Below are 27,833 nucleotides of genomic sequence, written 5' to 3'. Positions count from 1 at the left end.
CATTTATTGACTAGATATCCTAATATCAGGGAACGTATATACATAAAATATTCTTGTTTTAGAAATAAGTTAAGCTATATCTGCAATAAACAAATGAAAGTATGATGTGAAATACTGATCTTATGATGAACTGAATGGGTTTACAATGAATAGTGTCGTTCGCCATTTTCGAAGAATTGATTCCTCCTTTGCAGAGTGAGAATATAAATCTTAATGCTTGGAACTTTGGAACTCAGGTAGTATGGTAACTATTCAACTACAGGTAATGATGTGTTATTTAGTTTTATGATGAGTGTAACATGATTCACTTAAATACATTATTTGGATAAATCTCTGGTTTTCCAAACGATAAAAGATAAAACATAATCTATAAACTCATAGCTCGCGCCAACCGCACTCGGAAGTCGCGATAGAGCATTTTTCCTCCCACTGGTACCCGGCTAAGATACATATCAAGGCTCATCAGACAGAGGGCTTTCCCATTCATGGGAAACTTCTGCGCCAGCTCTGGACTTATGTCCAAGCCTTCCGATTGGGCTAGATTGATTAACCAGGTCCATACGTTGGCGCGGGTCCAATCACGTGGATCGATCGGTAGTCCGTCGGCACCGTATTGGATTTTCCGTGGTGGGGGCAGGGGCGCCTGGTGATGATGATTATTGTTCCATCGGCGATCATTTTCATTGGAGAGTACACTGACCGCAGATAGGTCTAACGGTGGAACACGCCATTTAGCTACACTTTCCACTTGCATTGTTGTGGTTTTTGGTTTGACCGGAATCTGGAAGGAAACAAACAAAAGAGCTGTTATTAAGTTGTTCCGATATTTTCTCTTTTCCGAGACTGAAAGAATAATTAACAAATCTAATGTGCCCAATATTGTCTATGCGGAAACGTAAGCTGTTCACAGTTTGTTTTCTTGCTTGCTTTATGCTCTGCTAGTGCACATAATGGCAAACGCGCTGATCGTTGTAGCTTATTTCGCCGGCGCTATACTTGAACTTCCGGTGCTGCGAGAAAAATTGTTCGCCTTCTGCGCTATTATAGCACCACACGGAGAGGAACAAATCAATGCACGAGTTTGGCGAAATGCACCAATATGCGATCTCGAAATGCGACGTTTCCGTTATTATTTAGAGAATATTATTTTTCCCGGATGCTGGTGCTTAAATTTCAAACGAAACGTATAATGCCCGGATGATGACTCGACTAACTGTTGTTCAGCGGATGGTTTTGAAATACATGTTGATCGCTAGTCTATTCATCAAATGAGTACAATTGAAGCGCAATAATGCCGATGGTTGTTGGCTCGTTCGATTGAGCTGGACCAACAAATATGGGAATACAGTTCGGCCGATACGATATACTACACACAAAATGCAGACTACTGCTATTTTTGTCAAATCGAATGAATCAATGTTCCAGTGTAAGGTAAGAGTATGGCGTAACGAAGACGAAGGACTACACAACAGACATCTGCAACCAACCATGATGAAACATTCTCTAGCTGTTTCTCACGGTTTGTTGTTGGGGATTCAACAACACGGGGAACAGTTCCCCATCAGTGTAACGTTTTTATGATGGTTTTATTAAACTCTATGCCTGATAAAGCCTGAACTAATTGTCATCAAATCCAACTCCAAGCTGTCCAACTCCAAGCTGTGGTGGAAAAGTCTATTCGACCATATTCTGATTTGGTTAGCTCTACTACGCCAAATTTCTATGAATGGAATTAGTTTTTTAGCACCTTGACAGACGCTCGTTAGAGTCTTTTACAGCTACTAGATAAAACATGTTCAGCTTCTGATGATCGATGATCCTCCATCAAACCGTTTGTTCCGTTAGAACACTTAAAAATATAATGCCAAGCAGTCGAACATGAGCTTAAACACACTGATAGCAAATGCTCATTTTGATAGTCCATCATGTGTTGTACAAAAGCTGATTTGCAGTTGAATAAACGTAAACATCAATGGTTGGACAAGTGGTTCAATTTGGTATAAATAAGCTTTTTTACAACGTATAGTTCAGCATATTGTCTTATTGGGCACTCAATACTATTGTTCGACCAAACTGATCTTGTTACAGCTAATCAACGGTTCTAGTTGGTAGGTAGCTGAATATGAATGTTTGAAAAAAAGCTCCAATTTGGTCCGAACAACCTACAACGTATAGTCCAGCATATCATCTTATTAAGCACTCAATGCTATTGTTCTACCATTATGCAACTGACTAGTTTAATTACAGCTAATGATTGTTTGTTGGGCATGACCTATTGACCACACATGATGAGTATACGGATATACTTTGCGATAATTTTGAATACTTTTGCAGCTGAGAATAGAAATGGTAGATAACACAGGAGACGATCTCAATCATATCTCTTAGAATACAATTACTTCCGTATCTGCCGCACAAATCGCATAGAACTCCGATTTGATTCTCAATTGAATTTTATTTTTAACAATCTATATAAATAAAAATGTAAGGCAAAATCTGTTGGTAAGCGGAAAACCCGAAGAAGGGATGGTCCGATTTTAGCCTCCTGTATTTTGTTGTATTCATCTCTTCCCGTAGATCCCGTAGAAAATTTTCGGAAAATCCTGAAGCAAGGTCGGAAAATTGAATTCCCACATGTTCGAAAATTACATCATAATAAGCGTTGTTAGTCCATTCGATATTTGCGCTATCGAAATTGATCTTTGTTCGTAAGTGGAAATGGATTTTCAGGCGAAATAACGCATTTCCATATCTTATATCTATAAATAAAAATGGAAGGCCAAATGTGTTGGTAAGCGCAAAACCCGAGGAAGGAATGGTTCAATTTGAGTCATCTATATTTCGTTGTATTCGTTTTTTTCCCGTAGATCAGAGAAAAATCGGAAAATTCGGAAAATTGAATTCCCATATGTTCTACAATTAGCTAAGCATTGTTAGTCCATTTGATGTTGGCGCTAACGAAATTGATTTTTGTTCGAAAGTGTAAAAGGGTGGAAAGGGTTTACGGAATAACGCATTCCTATATTTTCTATCTATATAAACAAAAATGGAAGGCCAAATGTGTTGGTGTGACCTAAACCCGAGGAAGGAATGGTCCGATTTGAACTATCTTTATTTTGTAATATCCTCTGTATCAAACATGTATTCCATGCAACGGAGAAACATGTTATTTCCAAATGTTTGAATCTTGAACGTGAATTGTGTCTGAAAATAATTTTACATTAGGACGATTTTTTGTAGAAGTACTAGACAATTTATAGTAACAGGAAATTGTAAAGGGTCAAAGAGTAATCAATCAATGAAGAGTTTAGTGATTGGACTCACTAACGTTCACTTAGTAAGAAAACGTGAATGTTTGAAAGTATTCAAATCAAAAAATCTATTTTGGGAGGAACGAAGTTCGTCGGGTCAGTTAGTCCTCAATAAAATTTTGAAAGAAGCCGGCGTAGTTGGTGTACTCTTCTTTTAGCAATAAAAAACTCAAATCTCTCTGGATGATCTCAAAAACTCAAAAATGGTTGGAAGTATGCCAAAGCAATCGGAGCCGAATTGCATCAGAAATCGTTCAACTGCGTAAAGATACGATTGCTCAAATTCTCGAGAAGTTCAAATCGAGCTGTTCCTTATACTCATAAAGTGACGAGGAAGTCCATGAAAGTCGGAGTTCCTGAATTAGCCAAGTTTATTGTAAGAAAGGCACAGCCAATAGCTGAATCAAATAGCAAGTTTAAAATTCATAGACATTCAATGACTGAAATATGGTAGTTTGGTCAAACAAAACTAAAAAAAAGTAACTTGATAACTTGGTAACTAGGTTTTAAACATGATTGTTTGATACCTGTTGTAACCGTTTGTTGTAAGTGCATGGGCAAGATACACAGAGCTAGCATAATTTAAAATGGGAAATGCCTGAGTATGGCTTAGCTTGATGTTTCACCGTTCCATACCACACTTACAATGGTGAAATAACGCTACACTTTCCCATGCACTCAACGAATACCAGAATACCCATCACTAGGTGGCACTGATTTCATGGACGAATGTGGATGGGTGTGTGGAGATTTAAAAGTTCAGAATCTGAGTACGGTTTCAGAAGACAATGAACGTAGCTAAGATGGAGGGACTTGCAAAGTAGCTTTTGTACCGAAACACTCGATTTTTGGGATCAAGCGCCGTACGAAAAAAAACAAATTACGAAGAATAAAGTGGATGGCGGCGTAATAAAGAAGCCGGGTTTTAGAAGAAAAGCTAGCGAATAAAGTGAGAAGTTTAGGAGTGATTTGAGAAAATTTAGATGTTGACAGGACTTCAGAGAAGCCACTGATAGTGAAAAAAATGTCCACAATCACGTTGAAACCCCACCGGGGTAAGGAGATACTATTGTCAAGGCTCTGAAATTCCTACGAGCGAAAATCATCAGGGCTGTCCGAAATAATATTAGTATCTGCGGTGCACAGTATAATTCGGCCAGCCTCGGATAATGTTTTGGAATTTAAGATGACAATTTCCGGTTCGTTGAAACGGTCCTAAAAGACCGGAAATAGTATGGAATCACACAATACGAGCCGGAATGATAGTGTGTTAGAGAAAAAACAATAATGTTAGAGAAGGAGATAGGGTTAAGCCGGGTTTAGACGTTGTCAGTTACTCGGTTGCGAGTAAATGTCAAACGATCCGAAGAATTACGAACGCACCCATATATACTATTGTCAAGGCTCTGAAATTCCTAAGAGCGAAGATCATCAGGGCTGTCCGAAATAATATTAGTATCTGCGGCGCACAGTATAATTCGGCCAGCCTCGGATAATATTTTGGAATTTAAGATGACAATTTCCGGTTCGTTGAAACGGTCCTAAAAGACAGGAAATGGTATGGAATCTCACAATACGAGCCGGAATGATAGTGTGTTAGAGAAAAAACAATAATGTTAGAGAAGGAGATAGGGTTAAGCCGGGTTTAGACGTTGTCAGTTACTCGGTTACGAGTAAATGTCATACGATCCGAAGAATTACGAACGCACCCATCATGAAATTTGACATTTGATTTGCATGTGAAGTAATTACATTTCCATGTGGGTATAAACGGTCGTCCCGATTCGCAAATAAATTTACTTCCATTTTTACACAGCACGGTCGTCCCGATCCGCATTCTTATCATTATCATTTTTTATACGGTCGTCCAGAATCGTACTTTTTATGTGGTCGTCCCGATCCGCGCATATCCACTTTTTTTCTACCGTTTCATCGTGCGGTCGTCCCGATCCGTACTTATAAAGATTAACACATCGGTGTTAATAATTTGTTCGTTTTCCTTGTGCATCTTTAAAGTAACGCTTATCACTCGTAATCTAAATAATGCGTTACTGCGAAGTAATATGTATTAATGCAATGGATTTCCAAGACCGATGTGCATCAATACTTATTTTTCTAATATCGTCTACTAAACATGGTAACATAATTTAAAACAAAAACCCTTTGTTTTGTTACTCTATTGCAACCATAGTATTGAGCTAAATTAATTGAGAAATAAATCGTTTTTTCTGGCAACAAGTTTCAATTTTGCTATCATTCAAGTCAGTTTGCAGTTTAGATTTTCTGCCAACCATACTGCTGAATTTATACGTTTCTCAAACGTATCATTCACTTACTGATAATCTTCATGCCTCTCATGGTAGAATAGTTCTGCTATCCGCTAACGGAGTAGTCCCGGGCTGACCACACATGTCTTCATATAATTTCTAGTTGTCCCCTCGAAAGGTTCTACTGCCCTTTGGCACACATACAAACTTTAATGAATAAAAACAGATTTTTCTAATTTTTGCTTGGAATATTTCACACACGATGAGAATCACAACAAATGCACTTCGGAAACGTGCAGCTTTAGTATCACTTAATTCCCACGAAGAAGCCCTGAAAGATCTCGCCTCAAAATATTTCAATTCAAGGCGGTTTCCAATTATCCCGCTTAATCCTCGTTCCTGACAGGATCGCCCCACATGTGAGACCGCCCGAAGCCGAACGGTGACTGCCTGCTGATATGATGGCGGAAAATGTGCCGAGTGCCTAGCCTACTTAATCGCCAAACTGACGATGCCCGTGTTGCCAGAACTGGGCATGCCACACAATATCTTTGATATAACCGCAAGGTAGACGTGGGTCTACCGATGGCTTAGTAATCATTTGTTTGTATTGATTGAATGATTGAATGAAACAATTTTCCAATTCAATTGGATTAAACATATTTGCTGTAAATAATTTGAACAAATGCCATGTAATGTAAGGCACCTTGGTTTTGTTGACTGTGTTAGGGAACACATTTCGGTGGGAACGGAAGTCCCCTCAACTTGCATGTGTTTGCAATGCCAATTTCACCAGTTACCTTGGTTTTGTTGACTATGTTAGGGAACACATTTCGGTGGGAGCAAAAGTTCCCCCAACTGTATTTCTAATGCCAATTTCCCCAGTTTGCTTGGTTTTGATGGCTGTGTTGGGGAAATCCAATCAAAACATTGTTTTACGAAAATCTATCCTAGAACCCAGAACGAATAAATGGCTAAATAATTTAGTACAAATACAAATTAGACCAAATCTCCATTGAAATATTTGTGACTGGATTATTGATCAACTGAAGCGATTTTTTTTTTCTAAATGTGCTTTGTCATAACATAACGATGAGAAAAATCATACCATCGCAAAACAATTTGTTAACAGCATTTTTGTTCGGAGCTGGCAAAACCGCAGCCCAATATCGCATCATGAACCATGTGACGTGCACCGGAGGCTACTTCCGCATTGAATGTTTGAACTCATTTTAGTGACATTCAATGGATGCTATGAATGGAGCTCCAGATTCAATGGTTTTATTTTCCTGTTATATGCTTTTTTAATCTTCAATTGGGAAATCTGTGACACGCCACTGATGCTGTCTATCGGCAGCGGGAAACGTTTAAACATTATCCGACAAACGCCCAGTATCATCGCCATCATCCTTCATCAACAGAGTTCGTGTATGTTATGGGAAGCCACTAGCTACGAAATGCTACGGAACATGCGATAGACTCTCTGAAAGGATTTCCGTTTTGTTTATGTTGTGAAGTTTTTTTTTCCCATTTCATCCACTTCCTTCCACGGGAAGAACCCGTAGGAACAGCGCGGCGTAGCAAAACGTAAAATATGTGCTGTTGTTATTATTCGTTCGCGCTCACTTAATTTTCTCACATGTGAGAAAGACAGACACACAGAACATTGCTTTATGCGGACCCAAATGAAAATATGTATCATGAGCATACGTATGTATAGCAAATGCCAACTCCGAAGACTTGTATTTCATGACGATTAAAATATAAGCCGGAAAGAGTTTTTCCTGTGCCGCTTGTGGCCTGATCGTTGGCTTTGCCGGTGCTCCCACTTTAGTCATCTATTCAATATGAAAATTCCGACGATGTCGAGTCCATGACGACATGTTTACACTTGCGTACGCCAAAGTGAAACATTTTTGACTGAATATTTATTTCCTTTTTGTGAAGTGAATTTTCAAAGAACCATCCATCATGCTGTGAGGTAGACTGTAGAAGTAAAAATCGCAAATATGCAAAACAGTTATCAACGCTGCGGCCAAATGAAAAGCGAAATAAAACGTTCACACAGCAGGTTGCCTGCGCTTGGCGCTCGGCAAGGAACCCTATCTTGGTCTCACGTTGGTTTATTTGTTTTCTAATTTTCAAGCATTTCCCCTACCTGCTTGTGATGGCCAGACGGACGCACCGGAAAACGCGATGGCACCGGCAGAACATTATTATGTCATCCGTTTGAGTTCCTCAATCGGGGGAAGTTGAGCAATGGAATTATGTGTACTTCTCGCCGACTTACAACCGAGTTGCCTCTAGGCTAGGCTGTATGTTGCCGTTGAAAAAAACTTCTCTACTATGGTCGATCATTTTTGTATGCTTCAAAGTAATGATCGACGACGGGTCGAACGATAGATAAAATCAGTTATAATATTCTACCGCTCATCTGTTTTTAATTTGTCAGCTACCTACGTACATAGAGGTGCTCTGCGCAAGATCAGAACCCCATTTAGAACGAAACAGATTCCTTAGTTCGAACCACGAAAACGCGCGGTTATTAATATCCCGGCTTATTATCGGTGTGTGTATTTTGTTTATGCGTTCGATCCACACCAGATTTAAATTAGATTTCCTGTTTCCCTAATTGCTTTATTTTATTAGCATGTATATCCCGCACCGATCCCGGGATCGGATCCGAAGCGTTTGGAAGGAGACACATATTTCCGTACCACGGCGGGTAAGGCGGTAAGTCTGTTGCTGTGTACTTTTCTTGCCCACGGTCGTTCTTCCGTCTCTGGGACCTCGTTGCACGTGGGCAGGGGGCAGGAATCTCGCGACTCGGTTTGTTTTTGGTTCAGCCAGACAGTGCGCGCTGTGGTTACGCAAACCGGTAGCAGCATGTCTCTGACGAACAATTGGACATCAGACAGAGCAAGGGAAGTTGTACTTCCTGGGATAATTGAAACCAGTATAATGGTAGATTTGATTAAGCCGGTCGTTTTCGGTATTTCGTGCGTTTTGTTGTCTTTTCTCCCCTGTTTGCTGCCAGCGTTGAATATTCTTTCGGAATTACGTGTAGAGAAAAATGGAAAACCAATTTTTCACTATATCCTGAAGTACGATACGCATATAATATGACGTCAAAATCTCCCTGATCGACGTTGTTATCGTTGATGCTGTATTCGAGTGGAGCCATGGAATTTCCATAGGAAATTCTTTGATGCAATGTTCCTTCATCAACGTTAGCACAACATGAACTAGTCTTTTGGATCAGTCTTCACGACTTTGACTTTGAATATAAATATTTGATATTACGTTCCTTTATCAACACAAATGCATACAGATATTTGTGTAAATGCATATTATTTAACTCTCTTCAGAATCAAAGTTTGACTTGCCATTTGCCTGGGAATATTTTGAGAGAGCAAAAAAACAGCTGAGAACATCTATTGTTTTATTGAAAAAGATTATTTGCTCTAAGCCATAGAATGATTCAGAAAAATCTAGAACATCTAGAATAAGGCTGACCAAACGTATCGCTTTTAACGGGAAAATACCGTTTTTCCGACCATTTTTAATTGTCCCGTCTTTTCTAAATCTGTACCGTATTTTGAGTATTGAGAAACAAAATTTATTCCTTTGTCATTATTTTCGATTTTTTTTCGGATGAATTTTGCTCAGAGTATTCGCAGTGAGCGAGTCTACCAATTATGGGTTCGTGTAGAATAATTGAAGGGGTTTTAATGATTTCATTGGTGAACATTATGTTAAAATGCGTGAGTATGGTAACAAGCGATTCCTTTCTCTGAAACTTCTTCTTCGAGAGGTTTCTTAATATTTTTAACAGATTACCTACACGATTTATTTGAAGTTGCTATTTTTTCTCATTATATTAATAGAATTTTTCAGCATAAAAGGGGCATAAAGTATTTTTGACCAGTGAGGTGAAAACTACAAGTCTAGTTGATTCAGGTGTAATACAGGAGGCTGAATTTCATACGTTCTGTCAAATATATACCAAGGATTTGCAATTTTAAATCTTCCCGCAGGACATTTTTCATTTTTTTTCTTTTTTTAAGTTGGTACTACTGGCAGCGGTCTGCAGATTTTAAGCGCGATCTGTCATTTAGTTTGTTTACAGCACTATCAGGAACAAGTTAATTTTTTTTTGCTTGGCGATTTTTCTTCAATAATGTCATCGTAATCGAGTGGCTGAAGACGTACTTGAACGATCAAATTCTGATCCCGCGTTCATGCAACGCATCGAATCCGAAAAAAACACGTCGAAGTCAATCAAAAGAGAAGATGAATGCTGACTGTTTTCTTCGATATTCGTGATGTTGTCCACCCGGAATTCTATCCGGATGACCAAACGGTCAATAAAGAGTATTACTTTGGGGTTACAAAGCATTTGAAAGAGAAAACTCGTTGCAAACCGCCAGATTTGTGGAAGGATAAAACTTGGATTTTGCACCAGCTTATCGATCGATCATTATGAACGATTTTTTGACAAAAAATGGCACGAATGTGATTGAACAAGCACCGTACTCTCCAGATATGGCCCCGTGTTATTTTTTCCTATTTCCGAATCCCAAATTACCGCTTCGTAGGACAAGTTTGGACAGCTTTGAAGACGTACAAACGAAATCGCTGCGTGAACTGAAGGCAATTCCTGAATACAGCTATAAAAAGAGTTTCGATTACTGGATTGTTCGTTGAAAAAAGTGTAATGCTTCAGAAGGGCTCTAATTTGAAGGCGAAACAAATTTAGATGATAAATGAAGCGTTTTCTTTTAAAACACAAATTCCCGGTACATGTTTGACAGAATGTAAAACTGTGGAAATGTTTTACGATACGGCGTTTGAGTACATTAAAGAATGGAAGGGTGGTCTAGGCGGAAAATAACAGAATTAATGGATTGTATCAATATCTATTCCTGAATGGGCAGAGATCCAAAGTAGCATTAGTAAAAAACTTCCTGTTCAGATAGGTGAAAACATTTTGTTTGATGAGTGGACAATTATGAGAGGAATTATAATTAATGAGACATAAAGGTGAATCAAAGAATCCGTGCCAGTTACAGATAGTTAGGTGCGAATATCGAATATCGAAATTCAGAAAACAAACTTCTAAAGGGTAAGGAATTCATGAAGATTACTGAACTTTGATCTGAAATGTGACAAATTGTTCGATAAAATTTCCAAAAAACATACTCTTCTTCGCAAAGCCTAAATATTCCTTCCTTCGTTATAGAGAACAAAGCAGTACCATCTAAGAATATTTGAGTGTTTGGTTTCATTCTTAGTTTTGTTCATTCAATAACATTTTCCCGACAATACTAGAATATATATTTTTTGACTATCGTGTCCCGTTTTTATTCCTGAACCATTTGGTCAGCCTATCTAGAATACATTTGAAACAAATGTACGATGTGTACCTGAACTTTTTGAACTTCTTCTTAGATGTTCTGTTGCTTATGGTCTCGTTCTTGCCTAGGTTCAAGCCTGCTATCGGTTTCGGATATCTCTGTCATCTATGGTCTATAACATCCGGGACTAAAACATTGAAACTGCCAAAATGAAAAGTTTCAAATTTTCTACCATTCCATTCCACAAATTTTCTACCATTTATTTTATTTGTTTGAATAATGAAATGAAATCACATGAATGTGAACTGTAATTCTCAATTCGTCTTGGCTCCAATCACTGTCAAGTCGAGCCTCATTGAAATGTTTCACCCCCAAAATCCAACAATTATAGCGAAAGGTACACGTTTTTTATATCTTTTTGTTTTATTGATTCCAAATTCCATTTTTATTCCAGAATATGTTTTCATATATTATCATATAATTAAGGGCTTATGACAAGAATTTTTAAATTTACAGTTATATATTATATGTGGATTATATCTGTGATAAAAACTGGAAGTGGATTATATCTGTGATATAACCGCAACCTGTATATAAACGAGTCAAAAAAAAATTTTTTTTAATCGTTTTTTATGCATATATTTTTCGTTTTTTGAATATAAAAAAAGAATTGAATTTTTGATTCATCCCCTTAAAGTCATCAAATACCTTTCCCGTATAAAACATCCGAATTCATTCAGGAAGTAATGGAGGATAATTATTGGTGAAAAAAATCCTTCTACGCATATGATCGAATTTTGACAATGACAGAGTTATAGAACTTTTTGTTTGTTTCGGACTCTGTTGTCTTAAACTGGCTCTACATTAAAAACTACGCTATCGACGACGATTCTGAATTCGAAACACATCCATATTGCTTCCTTTATCCACGGACTTGCAAACCGTATTTATTACTCTCCACCGAATTGCAGAGCTTGACATTAATATGAGCAATGAATGTTTGCTCAGCTGAGCCGAATATGGTACTACCCAACGATTTAGAATGTCAATGTCTGCGTTGTTGATATTTGTGAATGTTTATCCACCATTATCAGAATTTCATCGTTGATATATTGGATATCACCATACGCTTTTGATCGTGTTGTTGATAAAATTCTTTTGGAAAACGTTCGGTACATTTCCATTTGCCATGCACGGTGATAAAAGATTTAGATCACCACGTGGGCAATGCACCATGTTTGTGGTAACAATATCGAACAGTCACCCGTATTCCGGAATCCGATTGCTTTGAACCTCGATCGGATCTCACGATTCATCTTTTCCTCCAGAAATTCGATCGACAGTTCTAACTTAACGTTATTTATATAAATCTCTTTGTCTTTCCGCCATAATTTTATCCATAATATTAAATTATCAAACACAATTTTCGTCCAATATTTTTCCCCACTTGCTGAGAATGTGTTATCCTATTACACAGAACTCATATAAGAGACTATTTTAATTTTTTCCCGTAGAGTCCTTTTTTCATTTACAATTTTTGTTCTAAAAGCGCGTTCGAATTGCATGGCAAGGCTGCCACATTTGCACAATTAGTTTAATTTAAGTTGCGATCCGTTCGGGTAAATCTGATTCGATAGAATTTCCGAACAAAGAAAAATAGTCGATCAGTAGATGGATCTGGAACTCTATACTTTTTCTCAGAGCCCATTTTGACGACTAACCAAACTAAAACCGAAAACATCCATGTTGAACGAAATACGTGTAATTTTGTAATGGAGCTTCTTTTGTTTGAACATACGTGCTGTCGTTTGAACAAACGCTGTGTTAGTGTTGCTCATGATAGCGTCTCGCAAGTGAATGTATTCTTCTTCTAACCGATTCTGTTGAATGTGTCATAGGAATCGCAGTCGTTCGCTCTCTTCCTTTGCGTATATTTGGATCATGAATTATTGGCACAGATCAAAACATCGTAGAATAACGTTGTCCTGGCCGCGTCGATTCATCAAACGACACACATAAGAATCCATTGAACGCACTACTCTCTTGTTTGTTTCGTCTCCTCCATTCAAATGTTCAAAAATATTAATTCAAAATGAGTAATGAGGTTCTTAATGAATGAAGTACTGTGGCGCATTCGATCTACACACGTGCTCTCCAGTCGGTTTTTATCGGAATTGACGACAATGACGTGATTGTTATTTTGCATTCCGAGCATGGGTGAGCTTAGAATTATTTCAATAAATCATTGTGCTCACCCAAAAAGGCTTTCAATTCGCTGGCGATGCGCCTAGCTTTAGTCGAATTGAGATTACTTACGCATGTGTGGAGTTAAAGTTCGATGAAGAGGACGAAATGCCATCTTGTTGTTAAACGTAAATAAATTCGTCCTGTTTGAAAAACGAATGACGGATCAATTATTTGGTATTTTTCATATAAAAATACGAATATCGCGATTAAAAATAGGGGATACAGATGAAAATTTGTTATATTTTCAAGTATTTTTTCAATCAAATTTATGCAAAAAAAACAAAAACATAATTATTCAGATTTTTTTTGGTGCATAAAACCACCCTAATCGGTACTAAATATACAGTAATCGGTACCCCAGCAATATCTTATATAGTTTACGACCTATTCTCATGCCTCCCAAGTTTCTTGGGTACAATTTCATTAAAATCGGTCGAGTCGTTTCGGAGGAGTTCGACAACGAACATCGTTACACGAGATTTATATATATATATATATATATATATATATATATATATATATATATATATATATATATACATATATATATACATATATATTAGGCTGTCAAAAAAGTCCTGCGGTATTTTTTTTTTAATTTTCATTTGTTCATAAAATTAGTTACAATCATCTGTTTTAAGACAAATATGCGCCGTTTTGTTCGATGACTTGTTCCCAAAGAGATGCCAACTTCATAATACCCCTGTTATAGAAGCTCGCTTCCTTATTGGCAAAAAAACTCGGATAGCCAATTTTCACAGGCCTCTTTTCTGGCTAACTTCTGACTACCTAGCTCGTTCGCCATGGACAAAAACAGGTGGTAGTCACTTGGTGCAAGGTCCGGACTATACGGCGGATGCAAAAGAACCTCCCATCCGAGCTCCCGGAGCTTCTGGCGCGTCACCAAAGAAGTGTGTGGCCTGGCGTTGTCCTGATGGAAGACAATGCGGCTTCTGTTTATCAAAGATGGCCTCTTCTTCATGAGTGCTACCTTCAAGCGGTCCAGTTGTTGGCAGTACAGGTCCGAATTGAGCGTTTGGCCATAGGGAAGCAGCTCATAATAGATTATTCCTTGACAATCCCACCAAACACACAGCAGAACCTTCCTGGCCGTTTGTTTGGCCACCGTCTGAGCCGCTTCAGCGGGCTTCGACCACGACCGTTTGCGCTTCACGTTGTCGTAAGTGACCCACTTTTCATCGCCAGTCACCATCCGCTTCAGAAACGGGTCGATTTTGTTGCGATTCAGCAGCGATTCACATGCGTCGATACGGTCAAAGATGTTTTTTTTGCGTCAACGTGTGTGGCACCCATACATCGAGCTTCTTTGTGAATCCAAGCTTCTTCAAATGGTTAATAACGGTTTGATGACTTATCCCCAGCTCTTGGCCGATGCTACGGATGCTACTATGCCGGTCTTTCTCGGCTAATTCAGCGATTTTGTCGCAATTTTCGACGACAGGCCTTCCGGAGCGTGGCGCATCTTCGACGACCTCTACACCAGAACGAAAACATTGAAACCATCGTTGTGCGGTGGAAATGGAAACTGTATCGGGTCCATAAACTGCACAAATTTTATTGGCAGCTTGAGATGCATTTTTGTCTTTGTCATAGTAGTACTGTAAAATATGTCGGATTTTCTCTTTATTTTGCTCCATATTTGCGACACTATAACTCACGAACGACTTAACCAAACAAAACACTGTCGAGGACTATATTATAGCGCGCAAAAATACATTTCCAACAAGCTATAGTATGACTCGATACAATGAATACAACTAGAACTACGCGCTTACAACGACACCTCGCGGAAATACCGCAGGACTTTTTTGACAGCCTAATATATAGGTATATATATATCCGAAAAAATACTTCATTTTTTTAATTGCACTTGATCGTTACAGTTGAAGACATATAGTGCTCGAGCGATTCAAATTCTGCCGTAACACAGATTTTGTAGGTAAACGCGGAGTAAAGGGATAGCGATGCCTTAGATCGAGAAGGTGAATAAACAAGGCCAATATGAGAAGGATCTGCAGTATTAGAACACATGTTACCCAACGTTTACCTAGTAAAAATTGTAAATCGCAACACTTATATAAAGTCATCCTTCATAACATACTTTCCACAAGGTAAAATGATGATTTTCTCACCTTTTCAGTGTAGAGAGTATGCTTGACCAGGAAATTAAAAAAAAAGCAAATTAACAACACAAATAACAAATAAAAAGAATTGCAAACCAAAAAAAAACATAATTTCACTGTCTGCGCCATCTGGTTGTAAATCTAATGCCAGCTCGTCAATTTGTGTTGTCATAACCGGAATAGTTTTTCTTATTATCTTATAATTATAAATCTCTCTTGATAAAATTGAAAAGCCCAATATCGTATCCATTTCCGTCTGGTTTTTCTTCATGCATTCCACAAGCCACAAGGCGCAAACCCACTTTTCCCGACAGAAAGTAATAAGGGTCTCAATCTTTAACAGTTCTCACACCAAATGGAAACCCATTGGGGAGATTCACGGAGGTAACGCAAGCTTCCGAGAGTGAAGTGAGAAAACAGAACAGTGTAGAAAATCACCAACCCCTCGGCGGAATGCTGTAAATGCTTAATAAGCGGATGGAAGCTTCCTCGACATGGCAGCAGCATGGCTTTCAATTATGATTTTTTTCCAAAAAAAAAAGAAAAATGCTGAAATGAATTCCGCCCGAGTACTGTTCGCTAGATCAGTGGTCTTTTCCGTTTCCAGGCGGGAGATCATTTGCGAGATCAAATATTGTGGTGGTGGTTAACTGGAAGTAAATTAGTGAAATGTTCAAAATTGGACCTCTGGGAAATATATCCACCGAGCAAGACAATGCGCTATTGTTGTACTAAAGGTTAATACTTAGAAGAGAAGAGAAAATAGCACCGTACAATTGTGGGAAATTTGGTTTCGTGGACCGCGGGGAGAGGGTTATGTGAGTTCAAGGGCGCAAATTTGGTTGCACATTGGACGGGAATAAGAAATTTCGAAAGCTGATAGTTAGTCGTCTTTGGGCAAGAGGACAATGTTGGAAACATTTTATTAGCTAGTAGAACTTTTTTAGGCAAACCTCAAACAGGCCTAATATTGTTTGTAGCATTTGTTTCCCGCGACGGCTACGTCTGCTTCCGCAGGAAAATATATTATTTTATCTATCAACCACAAACAAACACCACAACACAATAAAGCGGGCGGAAAGAAGCACCAAAATCAATGGCACATATATAGAGGAAGCCGTCATCCGACATATGACGTTCCACTTTTTTTTGTGTTGTCGCCGTCGTTATTGTTTAGCTTTCCAGCGTTCTCTCCTACCCATAATAGAGCTGCTCAGATACATATGCAACGGATAATAGACGGAGGAAATTAGTTTCCCACATTGTTGGTGGTAACATTTTCTTGAACCCTTGGGAAAATTGTGCTCTGAAGTTAGTGAACTCATGGGTCTGTTTTCGAAACAATAATACACTTCCGATGAAGCAACACGAAGTTTTTTTCGTTTTCCGAGGGTCGAATTCAATTTCATAGCATTTCATTACACTTAAAACTACAATGAGTCTATCGAAATAGAAAAGCTATTACTATCTCATACGACTAGACAATACTACCTTATCGTACCATCTGTCTTCAACCCATGTGATAAATGCAATTTATTCATACATGTTAACACTAATCCTCTGAGTTTTCGTTCAACGAATAAAATCTAATATTCATATTCTAGTAAACAACACAACAACATAATACACATGCAAACTTTGCTCCTGTTCAGGAACAACACCGCCTCTAAACAATCCCAAATATTTTCATTCATAATCATAGGTGTAAACAAAGACCATTGTGTGTGTGTGTGTGTGTGTGTGTGTGTGGGTTCTGAGGAACACCCGAAGTTTCCTTTGCCAACATCGCCTTGTACGGCAGCCAGACGAAATATTGGTTTGGTTAATATCCGGCGTGAAGAACAGCAGAAGGAGAAAGACTCAAAATTAACGTTTAATTAACAGGAAATCATCATCAACTTTAGTTACGTATAGATGATTTTTTTCCTACTCTTTAGCGTATTTGGTACACACGATAGAAGATGCCTAGCTGTACCGACAGAAAACCGGAAAGCCACACTTTAGTGCTTGCGCTTTCATCTGCTTCGCATGCGTTTTTCGACAGAGAGCTGATTTTTGCGTGTGCGATTTTCGATGTAGTAAATGTTTCATTCCACAGCAGAAAATTTATAAAAGCTTCATTGCTTACTAGTACACAGTTTTTGGGTTCGATAAATTTTCAGTCTCTATATTGTGAGTGAATTCCCGTTTGGAACAGCAGCGCTTAAAACGGTCATGTACCCAGAAAAAGGGTTACTAAAAGAAGCTACCAAATCTGTAGTAATGCAAACATTAGTAGAATGTACATATTTTCTGTAAATTTCGCCAACCGTATGTAAAATGAATGTCAGATGCAACAATAAACCCTACCAACGATTGATACATTTTAATACGCAGTATTGGTAACTTCAACGATTGTCATTACTAGTAACCGCGAAAAAAATGTAAATATAACACCATTAATCTAATTACCGAGCTGTTAATTGAGTTGAATGGCACTACTTTCCGATATTGATTTCTTCACAGAAGAAGTTCGAACTAAACAAGATTCAGAACAGGTAAGTAACTTGAAAATCAATTCAATTTATGTTCTTTAGTCAATATTGATACATATTGGACAGCCAAACAATGATCCGTACTCGTCTGCTGCGGGAGAATACGAAGACATCACTTCAATAATGGGGAATCTTACTACTTCGAAACACAAAAACTTCGCCGAGTCCTGATTTCACCGCTATGGTGTCGGATTTGGTCAAGGTCAACTTCATGAACGTTTTGCCAACGATTGTGATCGGTGGTCGATTGGATGTTTTCCGGATTCGTCACGACGGAGGTCAGACAGAGGCTGTCAGCTTCGTGATATTTCCCGATTGTGTTTTACTGAGAAATATTTACACGCTGATCCTGGGAGAGAATAACGGAGAGTATAGAGTCCATCGTAGCTGTTTATAGTAATCATTGTGTATTTTTTCGTAATTTGTAGCAGCGAATCAGACCCAATCGATGCAGGATCAGATGTCGGAAAATTACCGAATACCAAAATGCGTCCGCTGATGTCGAACCAGAACTACTAGCTTTGAATTCATAAATGTTGTTAATAACGTATTTTAGATAGCTATTAGTAGTTAAAGATAGTTTAAGATATAGTTCAATAAATGAATAAAGATGCATACAATAGCTCAACAATTAGTTTAGTTTAGAATATATGCAAAACCAACGTTGAACCGACGGCTTATCCTGGGTTATACTGACTGATTTGACATTTGTTTACCATTGCACAATGGTCCAGGAGGTGCATTTAAGTGGAAATTAGCATTTAGAGCTCGACAGTTATTCTCTAGACAAAAACTGTCTGAGACAAAATTGTTCATATGATAGAGCGCTCATTTTTATGTTATCAAAAATAGGTGACCAAAATTGTCGATGAAATAAAAAATATAACTTTCTTATTTTTATAGATAGAGGTAAACATAGTTCGACAATATTATAGTCCCAGTTATTTGAGACATCTTTGTAGAACAAAGTTGGTAACCATGAAAAAACGGGGTTTTTTGCTTTAATTTTTATATTTCAAATTCTACATCAAAACTGTCTACGTACGACTTTTAGAGCTTATCAATACCAACATTTTGGTATTCAGAACTTGTCAATATCCTATTCCTATTCAAAGTTATTGATGTTTTTTACCCAAAAATTCATGATTTCAATTTTAATTTACTCTAACACGAAAAATAACATAGTTTTAGAAATCGCACATCATGTAGGATGAAATATGCTCTTTCAAATGCCGCCAATAAAATGTGTTTATATTGGTCCCAGAAAGAATGACAAACAATTGAAGAGAGCGTATTTTTTGGGAAGAAATATCATTAACATTGAGTCAAGTTGAGATTTTGACAAGTTCTGCATCGCAAAATGTTTGTATTAGTAAGCTCTAAAAGTCTTTCGAAGACAGTTTGTATGTAGAATTTGAATTATAAAAGTTAGAGCAAGAAAACATTTTTTTCATGGTGCCCCTAACGTAACTAAGAAAAAAGGCGCTGTATCGATTATTTCAAGAGATATAAAACAAACTTTGTTCTACAAAGATGCCTCAAATAACTCGGACTACAACATTGTCGAACTATGTTTACCTCTATCTATTAAAATAAGAAAGTTATATTATGTATTTCATCGATAAGTTTGGTCACCCTATTTTTGATAACATAAAAATGATCATATGTAAGAACTTTGTCTAAGACAGTTTTTGTCTAGAGAATAACTGTCGAGCTCTAAATGCTAATTTCCACTTAAATATGTACGAATAATTCGTATTGCAAAAATTTACTAATTATTGCTGGTATTTACCAAAAAATTATTCATGTATACCAATTTACATCCATACCATCGCGAAAACAATCGTAACCATCCATCGTGTACATCATTCTATCGTAGTGAAACTAGAAGAATAAACCAACATATAAATATTGAGTTCACTCTAATCTTTCTAGAGGTGAATGAAACGCAAAGTTTGAAACGAGTTTCAATTTTCCTGTTACAACCAGAACGAAAATGCACAGCGCACGTGTTCATGCTCCGCTCTCGCGAGACCTATTTTGTTCCACCGTTCCACCAAGCAGAATGAGTGAATGCATCAGTTCTTTTCAGAACTATTTTTTCGCTGTGGGCTTGCAAGTTCGAGCGTCCGGAGGCACGTTTCCACCGGAGAACCGTGAACATCCACTCTCGTGTTATCGATCCAACATACACGTTGATACAATTTTGTCCGATGAAAGCCCCGCTTCGATTTTCTTGCCGTCTGGTGGAGAGTGCGTTTGTATTTTTGCATCGCCCGCACACATCGTTGTTGTTTCCATGCGTTGTCAATGGTAGATCGAAGTTAAGAAATGTGGAATAATGTTACTTATGGAACAAAATATAATCGCCTTATTCGCGATTCATCAGTCATTCAGCTAGAGACCGGACGTCAACATCCACGAGAATCTCAAATTGCTTTTCTCAAGACCGATAGTTGAAGTTTGGCTTTAGTTTTACTAAACAAACTTTTTCACGGTTAGACGCGAATGAACTGCAAAAGTTTAAAGCCTCTGCTAAAGAAACAAACAAGCAATTGTAACAGTCAGTTTTTATGTTGCTATCGTGTTGAACGAACGCGTTTTTTTTTACTTCAGAATGTATTCTCAGAATATGTACAAAGCAAACATAGCTTGCACTGATACGCAGAAGCAACGCGAAAAAGAATAAATTGCATTTGCGAAAAACATTCATTATTCAGCCAGTGAGCTGAGGTTTTTCTCGACGCGAAATCACTCTGGAGGATTGTTGTGAATGAAAGATGTCGAACCGAAAATGAAAAGGTGCTTCGATTCTAATACAGTTAGGTAGAGAGTGTTTGTGCCTGATTGAATCACACGCTAGCATTGTCGATTTTTTGCGTTGTCAATGGTGGCCCAAATATCGAATGTGTGGCTGCAGTGTATGTGTCTAGAAGAGGAGAGATTTGTGCATTGGCAATAAGGCCACAAATTTCGCCATATGGCCAGTTTGTGTATTGTTCTCGCGAGGGCAATAATGAATCAAGAAGCAACCATATTCAGTTAATTCTACAAAACCACGCAAACCATCAGATCTTTTCAGGGCTGCGAAGCTTTCTATTGAGGAGTACTAAAATTTCGATAAATTCTAAAATAATATCCGAATGATGAACAAGCGTATTCATTAAAATAATCGAGTGATCGAGTCAGTTGGTATTTGAGTAATCAATACTCTTTTTGTAGGTTGTGATGTGAGCTGCGGCGTAATTGATCGGAGATGAGAGTAATGGCAACAGCTGTGATGGGGTAAATTTTCGCCGTATGCACAGTATAGAGAACGAGTAATTTTTAATTATGCACCTATCAATCTCAGGGCCGCTTTACACGATAAATAAGAATGACATTACTTCATCAGAATGACAATAAAAATGATCGTGTAAGGTTGTCAAAATTGAAATGACGGGCATTAATGATGCATATCCGGATTTTCTGATCTCGCTCCATCATTTCCGTAATAGGGAAGGGACACTATCATTCGTGGTGTCTAGGATACTGTGAGACATCTTGTGTTAAAATCTATGTTTGTGAGAAAATTTACTCTCTATCAGGTTAGCTCTCTATCACTAGTTATGCTCCTCATGTTCTATTGTTGAACGTTTCAAAATGTAGATCTGGAGACACTTCTTCATAAGGATTCAAGTTAAACAAGGAATTAGCAGCATTACTAGGTGTAACTGGCCATGTCATTTCATGTTGTTTTCGAGTTCCGAAAACACAGAAACCAGGTTTCATATGATTTAAAATCAAGATACTTCAAACGGTGTTTGATTGCGTGCGAATATCCGTCCCGACGTCAAAAAAGGAAGCGGTGCAGTGATTGTTATTGGGGATCAAAATCGGATCCATTACGACAATCTGAAGCGAAAAAAAATCATAGGATTACGACGGTTACTAACCAACATCGATGGTCAAGCCACAAATCCATGGGTTGAAGGTCAGACGATTTATCATGAACTTTTGAAACCAGGTGATGCCCTCACAGGAACTTGCAACCGAACACAACTTATGCTGAACATTGAAGAAAAAATCGCCGCAATATGAGCAAGGAGACAATAGAACTAAACTTTGAGAGAAATAGCAGAAGCCATCGGCTGCTCATACAATATGGTTACAAATGCCCTGAAATACCGGAAGAAATCAGAACCATGAGGAAAAGGAATACTAGTTCTAGGTTTGACCGCCGAATACTGGTATTGGTAAAAAAAAGATCCTTTCCTTACATCTTCAGCCATCAAAAAGGAACTTGGACTGTAAGTGACAAATAGAACAATCCGGATCCGCTTGATTGATTGTAAATACCGTGCTCGTGCTGCCAGAAAACCCCATTTCGTATCGGAGAGAAATCGTAAAAAAATAACTGGTATTCACTAAACATCATCTGGAGAATCTCAAACAACATGAAGCCAGCTATTTCAGAAATTTGCTATGGAGTGACGGAACAAAAGTAAATTTATTCGGTGCAAATAGCCGACATTATGTTAGACGTCCCAGAAATTGCGAGTTCTCTCTACAATACACGAAGAAGACCATCAAGTACGGCAGGAGTTGCATTATGGTATGGGGGTGCTTTTCATGGCATGGCGTTGGATCCTATTTTGGATAGAGTCTACTATGATATAAAAATGAATTCCTTGGCATCTTGAATGAAGTAATGCTGCCTAATGCAGAGGAAGAAATGCCATTAAAATGGGGATTCCAACAGGATAACGATCCTAAACACACCTCGAAAAAGGTGAAACAGGTTGAAAAAGAAATTGACGTTTTGGACTGGTCAGCGCAGTCTCCGGACCTCAACCCAATAGAAAATCTTTGGAACGAGGTCAAGAGAAATATCGCGAATATAAAACACAAAAACTGAGACGAGTTGTGGAACGCGATAGCTTGGTATGCTATTCCTGTAGAAACATGCCAGAAGCTTGTCGGTTCCCTGACAAGGCGTTGCGAAGCTGTATTGAAAAATGAATATGTTTTCTTTATAATTAATGATTCGCACCTATTTTATTTTCCACCGAAAAAAGTGAATATTGCGGAATATTTAAGTGTCTTTCTTTAATCTTTATTAATCCATTAATTTTGTAACTAATTGTTAAGTTGCGTTTAAACAATAAAATTGATATGTAAAACTATAAAGTAAACCGTTTATTTACCACTTATTATCAAATTTTCTGAAAAGTTTCTCTCGCACCTATTTTTTTCCACCACTGTATATCTATCAAAAACATAAATAGTATCGCTCTAAATCCAACTCATTGTGACCAAATGAATTATTTTCGAAGCTGTAGAAGCTGTGGAAAATGGGTGGGCACAAAATTTAAATGTGGGTCCAAAATTTTATTGAGCTTAGTTTCAACGGTAACGTATCTCAGCGGAAAACATCTAAAGCCTTGTTTAGAGTTCCCGTGAACGTGAACTTGAACAGGTGGTGAAATAGTACGATATAAATGAATAAATAAATAAATAAATGAACATCTCAGAAACTCGTGGTGAATTCGAATATTCTTGTTCATACGTTCATATTGAAAATCCACCAGTAAACGTGAAGTAAATAAACATCGAGCTTTAACAAAGTTATTCGGATAAAATATACAGTTGTTCACGAATCAACCCGAAGCAACGAAATATTTTGACGTCTATATTCACCACTGTTTCGCGTTCACGTTCATCGAAGTCGACGAACTATGGTGAATTCACCAACATCTCGATTCCACGGTGGAAATTCAGAATAGTAGTGAAATATTGAATTAATCCATTTTTAACAATATGAATTGTGTTTGAATATGTGTTTCAACTGGAAAATGTTTCTTCCTATCGCTCACGATGTTTTCCCCGCGTTTTATATATGGACTGATGAATTATTAACAAAAAAGTGTTTGTTCACGTTCACGAGAACTCTAAACCTGCCTTAAGAAGTGTGGAGTAATCCGTGGAACAGTCCAGAATACTATACTGGAACATCATCAACTTGGATTTGTTGCTGATACACGCATAGACAATCTGATCATCCGAGAGATTATCCGGCGACATATGGCGAGAAAACCAAAATTCTTCCAATAGTTTCGCATTAAACCCATGGATTGACCCCCCAGAAACCTGATTTGAAACCAATTGAAAATCTATGGGCTATCCTCGACAACAAGATGGACAAATCAGATGTAATAAACAAATAAATCTCGTTTGCAGCTCTGCAAAGAGCTCGGAACGATTTGGCCCCACATCAACTCCGAAACCTCCTCAAAAGCATGCCAAACCGTCTGCAATTGATAATTAAGGCAGCAACATTGACTACTAAATATTTGTTTCTGTTTTTTTTTGTTGAAAACATGAAGTGTATTTTTGTGCTTGTTACATTAACGTTTTTTTAAATATAAATCAGCGATGTTTCATGGCAAAAAGAGTTTCACTTTTGAAAGAAAAAATAGTATTGTGCAATTCCAAATGAAATCTAACTAAAAATGCAGATTTGAAAAACTTGTATTTTTAATTGGAACGAAAGTTTGTATTTTGTTTAAGTTGGAGGAAATATGAGTTTTCCACAGTATTTGGGAATTTTTTGACTCAAGTGTAACTTTTAAAGAAGGGCGTATCGATTTTAGTAAGAGAAATCTTTGATAATTTATATCTCGAATACACTAAGAAAAAAAATAGTACTCTTTTTTTATTTACAAAAAAAACTTCCATTTGCAATATCTAAAATACATTTTTTTCATATAAAATAAAAGTAATGTACAAAACAAAACAATCATTTTTAGACACTAATTATGAATCCTGATGTGATTTTTTAAACAAAAAAACTATTCATCAATCTCCTTCTAAATGCAGTCATTCTCGAGATTTAAAAAAAAAAATTTCTGATTTATTGTCTTTTTTATAGTAAATAGGCTCTTTTAATATGTTTGTCGCCATGTGCATGGAACTTTATGAATTTGCTTATACTTCTCAACAAATACAAATACATCATTCTGGTAAAACTGTATGTTTAGGAGTTACGTTAAAAAACATTTGAAGACATGTGGGTTAATACAAAACGTAGCGATAATGTGTCTCAACGTATCACACGACAAAAATATCAAAAGAGCCTATTTACTATAAAAAAGACAATAAATTAGAAATATTTTTTTCAATATCTCGAGAATGGCTGCATTTAGAAGAAGATTGATAATAAGCTTTTTTGTTTTGAATCACATCAGGATTTATAATTTGCGGCTGAAAATGATTGTTAACATACAAAAATTCGAAGTTTCGACAATTCATAAAAATTCGATGTTCCACAAAGTTCGTCAAAACTAGTTTTACCATCTTGGACTAATTCTTTAAATTTTCTACATTACTTCTATTTTATATGAAAAAATAAAAATATGTATTTTAGATATTGTAAATTGATGTTTTTTTGTAAATAAAAAAAGAGTACTAACTTTTTTTCTCAGTGTATATTTTTTGCACGCTTTAACATCAATACTCTATAACTCTTTCTGAGACTCTATTTGGGACGACTCAAAGTTTTTGAGATATAAATTATCAAAGATTTCTCTTACCAAAATCGATACGCCCTTTTCAAAAATTACACTTGGGTCAAAAAAAATCACAAATGCTGTGGAAAACTCATATTTCATTCGAATCAAAAATACTCATTTTTTGTTATTTGTCGATTTCAATTGGAATTGCTCATTGTTCAATTTTTGATTTACATTGGGGTAGATTTTATTTGCAGGTCACTGTAAGAAACTATGTTGTTTTATCCAAACTTCTGTTTCAGTCAGGCAGGAAAAGTCAATGATGATAGAATTTTTCCACAAGAACTCGTTTTATGAATGTTTCAGAATCAATAATCAATATTCGACTATAATTAAGTTGCGTGGTGTTGTATTGTTAATCAATTGTCATACATCCTTACATATTATCTAACTCAAAGACACGTAAATTAGTGTCGGCAAACAGTTGTAATAAACTATCAATGGTTTCTATGCATCATCACCGGTAGTCGCATTTCCTGTAGGAGGTGATTATTGTCGCTTTCTCCTATCGTTCTTCCCCCAATGTCGACAGCGACTCGAATTGTAGTTTCCCTTTATCTATGAGCAAAACAGCAAGTAATGATCCAACTCATTGAAAGTACAAGGTTTGCAGAATTTTTATTAATGCAAAGACTTTTGGTAAGACTCAACTAGATTTGCGCAAACAGCATCGAAACGACCTAATTCACCAATCATTTCGATAAACTCATCTGATTGATGTTATGTTGAAAAGCGACGCAATTCTAGCAAAACCGTAAAGCCAACCTTGGTTAATATTATTATTGAAACGGCTGGCGCAAGATGTCGTTGACACAGATCTCGTCTCGATTTGAACATAATCGTGTAACCAGTAAACTTCACTTTGCCACTGGTTGGAGAACGTGAAAAAAAAACTGCCGTTCCATTGACGGTAGCAAATTTGCCGTCGATCATGAAACTGGTTTTCAATCGGGCGGCCTTTTGAAATACATATCACACCGCGCATCGAGCGTCGAAAGCAATTGAGGCGTAACGAATGACAACCGCCACCGATACGCCTAATCTAATTGTAGCTTCCCCCCTTTGTTTACGGCAAACAGTTTTGTCTTTCCCCACAAACAGTGAGCATCCAAAAATGTTCACACGTTGTCGGCGGTTTTTATGTTGTTCAGCTTATCACAATATTAGCATCGCTCTTGTGTGATAGTTCTAAATGGCATTGATCAAGAAAAGGATACACATGATATTAAATGAGGAAGTAAAACGCATAAAATCCAGTGAAACAGATGTAACGGAAGCTTAGCCCCGAGAGAACGGAAACGAATATTTTATGTTGGAAAAGGTAGATCGGGATGGTATCGTAAAAAAAAGTAATCTGAAACCAACCTTCGATAGCGTTTTTTTTTCGTTTCTCTTCAAGACTGCTACACGTGCCCTTCTTCTGCCAGCTCCTTTTCGTTGTTGGAGTAGGTCGCAAACGCACAACTGCAGGAGTTTAGTGGTCAATGCCGCCGTATGACGCTCGTGCGCTGACGCTCTTGTTTCGTCTCACTTTTCCGGTGTTTATCGTATTGCCCTCGCCGCCGATGTGAACAATTCTACTGCTTGTTCACGTTGCCCGGCTGTCTTTCCTTGAGCAGATGTTCGTGTTGTGCTCTCTTGGGGTCTGACTTTGGAACTCGCCTCGTCTCGCTTCGTTTCACTTCCTTTGGTGAATTTCCAATTCAAAGGCAAATAGTTTCATAAAACAAGCTTCCGTTGTGAGTAACACAATTTCTACTACCAACCGTCTGTATTCCGTTCCACTATCAAGAATTTATTTTCAATGTTTAATATGGTCATTCAACTACCAAATTCAACCTTCAATGTCGGACTGATTCACTCATCATTTACTAATTAGGAACCGTTGAACGAACCAGAAACAATCAGCTCAGTATAACTGTTTCAGATCAATCAACATCTGCCGTTGCTTCACTTCCAAACTTCAATAATGTTGCTCTTCCACACAGCTACGAACCGAAGCACTTAAATATTGTATGTTCCGAAAACTTCTCCATATATCACAAATCGAACCAAGAAAAAAAACAAAAACACGACCGACACACGGTGAACAATTTTAACACGAGATCCCACCGCAATTCGATCAATTTGCTCCAGCACCCGCCGCTATACTGCTGATGCTGCCAATGAGACGGATTTCGTATTCCTCACCGCGCACACACCGCATCTGTTGGTCCACTCTTTTTTTTCTTGCAGCTGTCCTTCGGGAAGCTGCGTAAACACTGAATACGCTCACTGCAACTACGCTACTCAGTAGAAATACAGAGCGAATCCTCATTCAACGACTGTTTCGGGCTGACTGGAAGATGACTGCGTTTACACATTGGTTTTGTAGCGTGTTCATTCACCAACATCATCACGTGTCTTCGTGCGGAGAAAACGCA

General features: G+C 37.6%; 1 protein-coding gene across 2 annotated transcripts; it reads right to left on the bottom strand.

Moving 5' to 3' along the window:
• On the bottom strand, positions 1-27,738 carry LOC129770723 (ETS homologous factor). Of its 2 annotated transcripts, none has more exons than XM_055773736.1 (2): positions 5,648-5,990; positions 1-781 (listed from the first exon to the last, which is right to left on the bottom strand). In XM_055773736.1, the coding sequence occupies exon 2, from the start codon at positions 752-754 to the stop codon at positions 368-370; it is 387 nt and encodes a 128-aa protein (XP_055629711.1). In that variant the 5' UTR covers positions 755-781; positions 5,648-5,990; the 3' UTR covers positions 1-367. The 2 variants fall into 2 exon arrangements, with proteins under 2 accessions (XP_055629711.1, XP_055629710.1); XM_055773735.1 differs by lacking the exon at positions 5,648-5,990 and adding an exon at positions 26,776-27,738 and having other exon boundaries at positions 2-781.
• Between the last annotated feature and the right edge of the window lie 95 nt (positions 27,739-27,833).

Source organism: Toxorhynchites rutilus, chromosome 2 (genome assembly GCF_029784135.1).
Source record: "Toxorhynchites rutilus septentrionalis strain SRP chromosome 2, ASM2978413v1, whole genome shotgun sequence".
NCBI classification, from domain to species: Eukaryota; Metazoa; Arthropoda; class Insecta; order Diptera; family Culicidae; genus Toxorhynchites; species Toxorhynchites rutilus.
The sequence above is the reverse complement of the archived record's forward strand: the minus strand, read 5'-3'. Positions and strand labels throughout refer to the sequence as shown.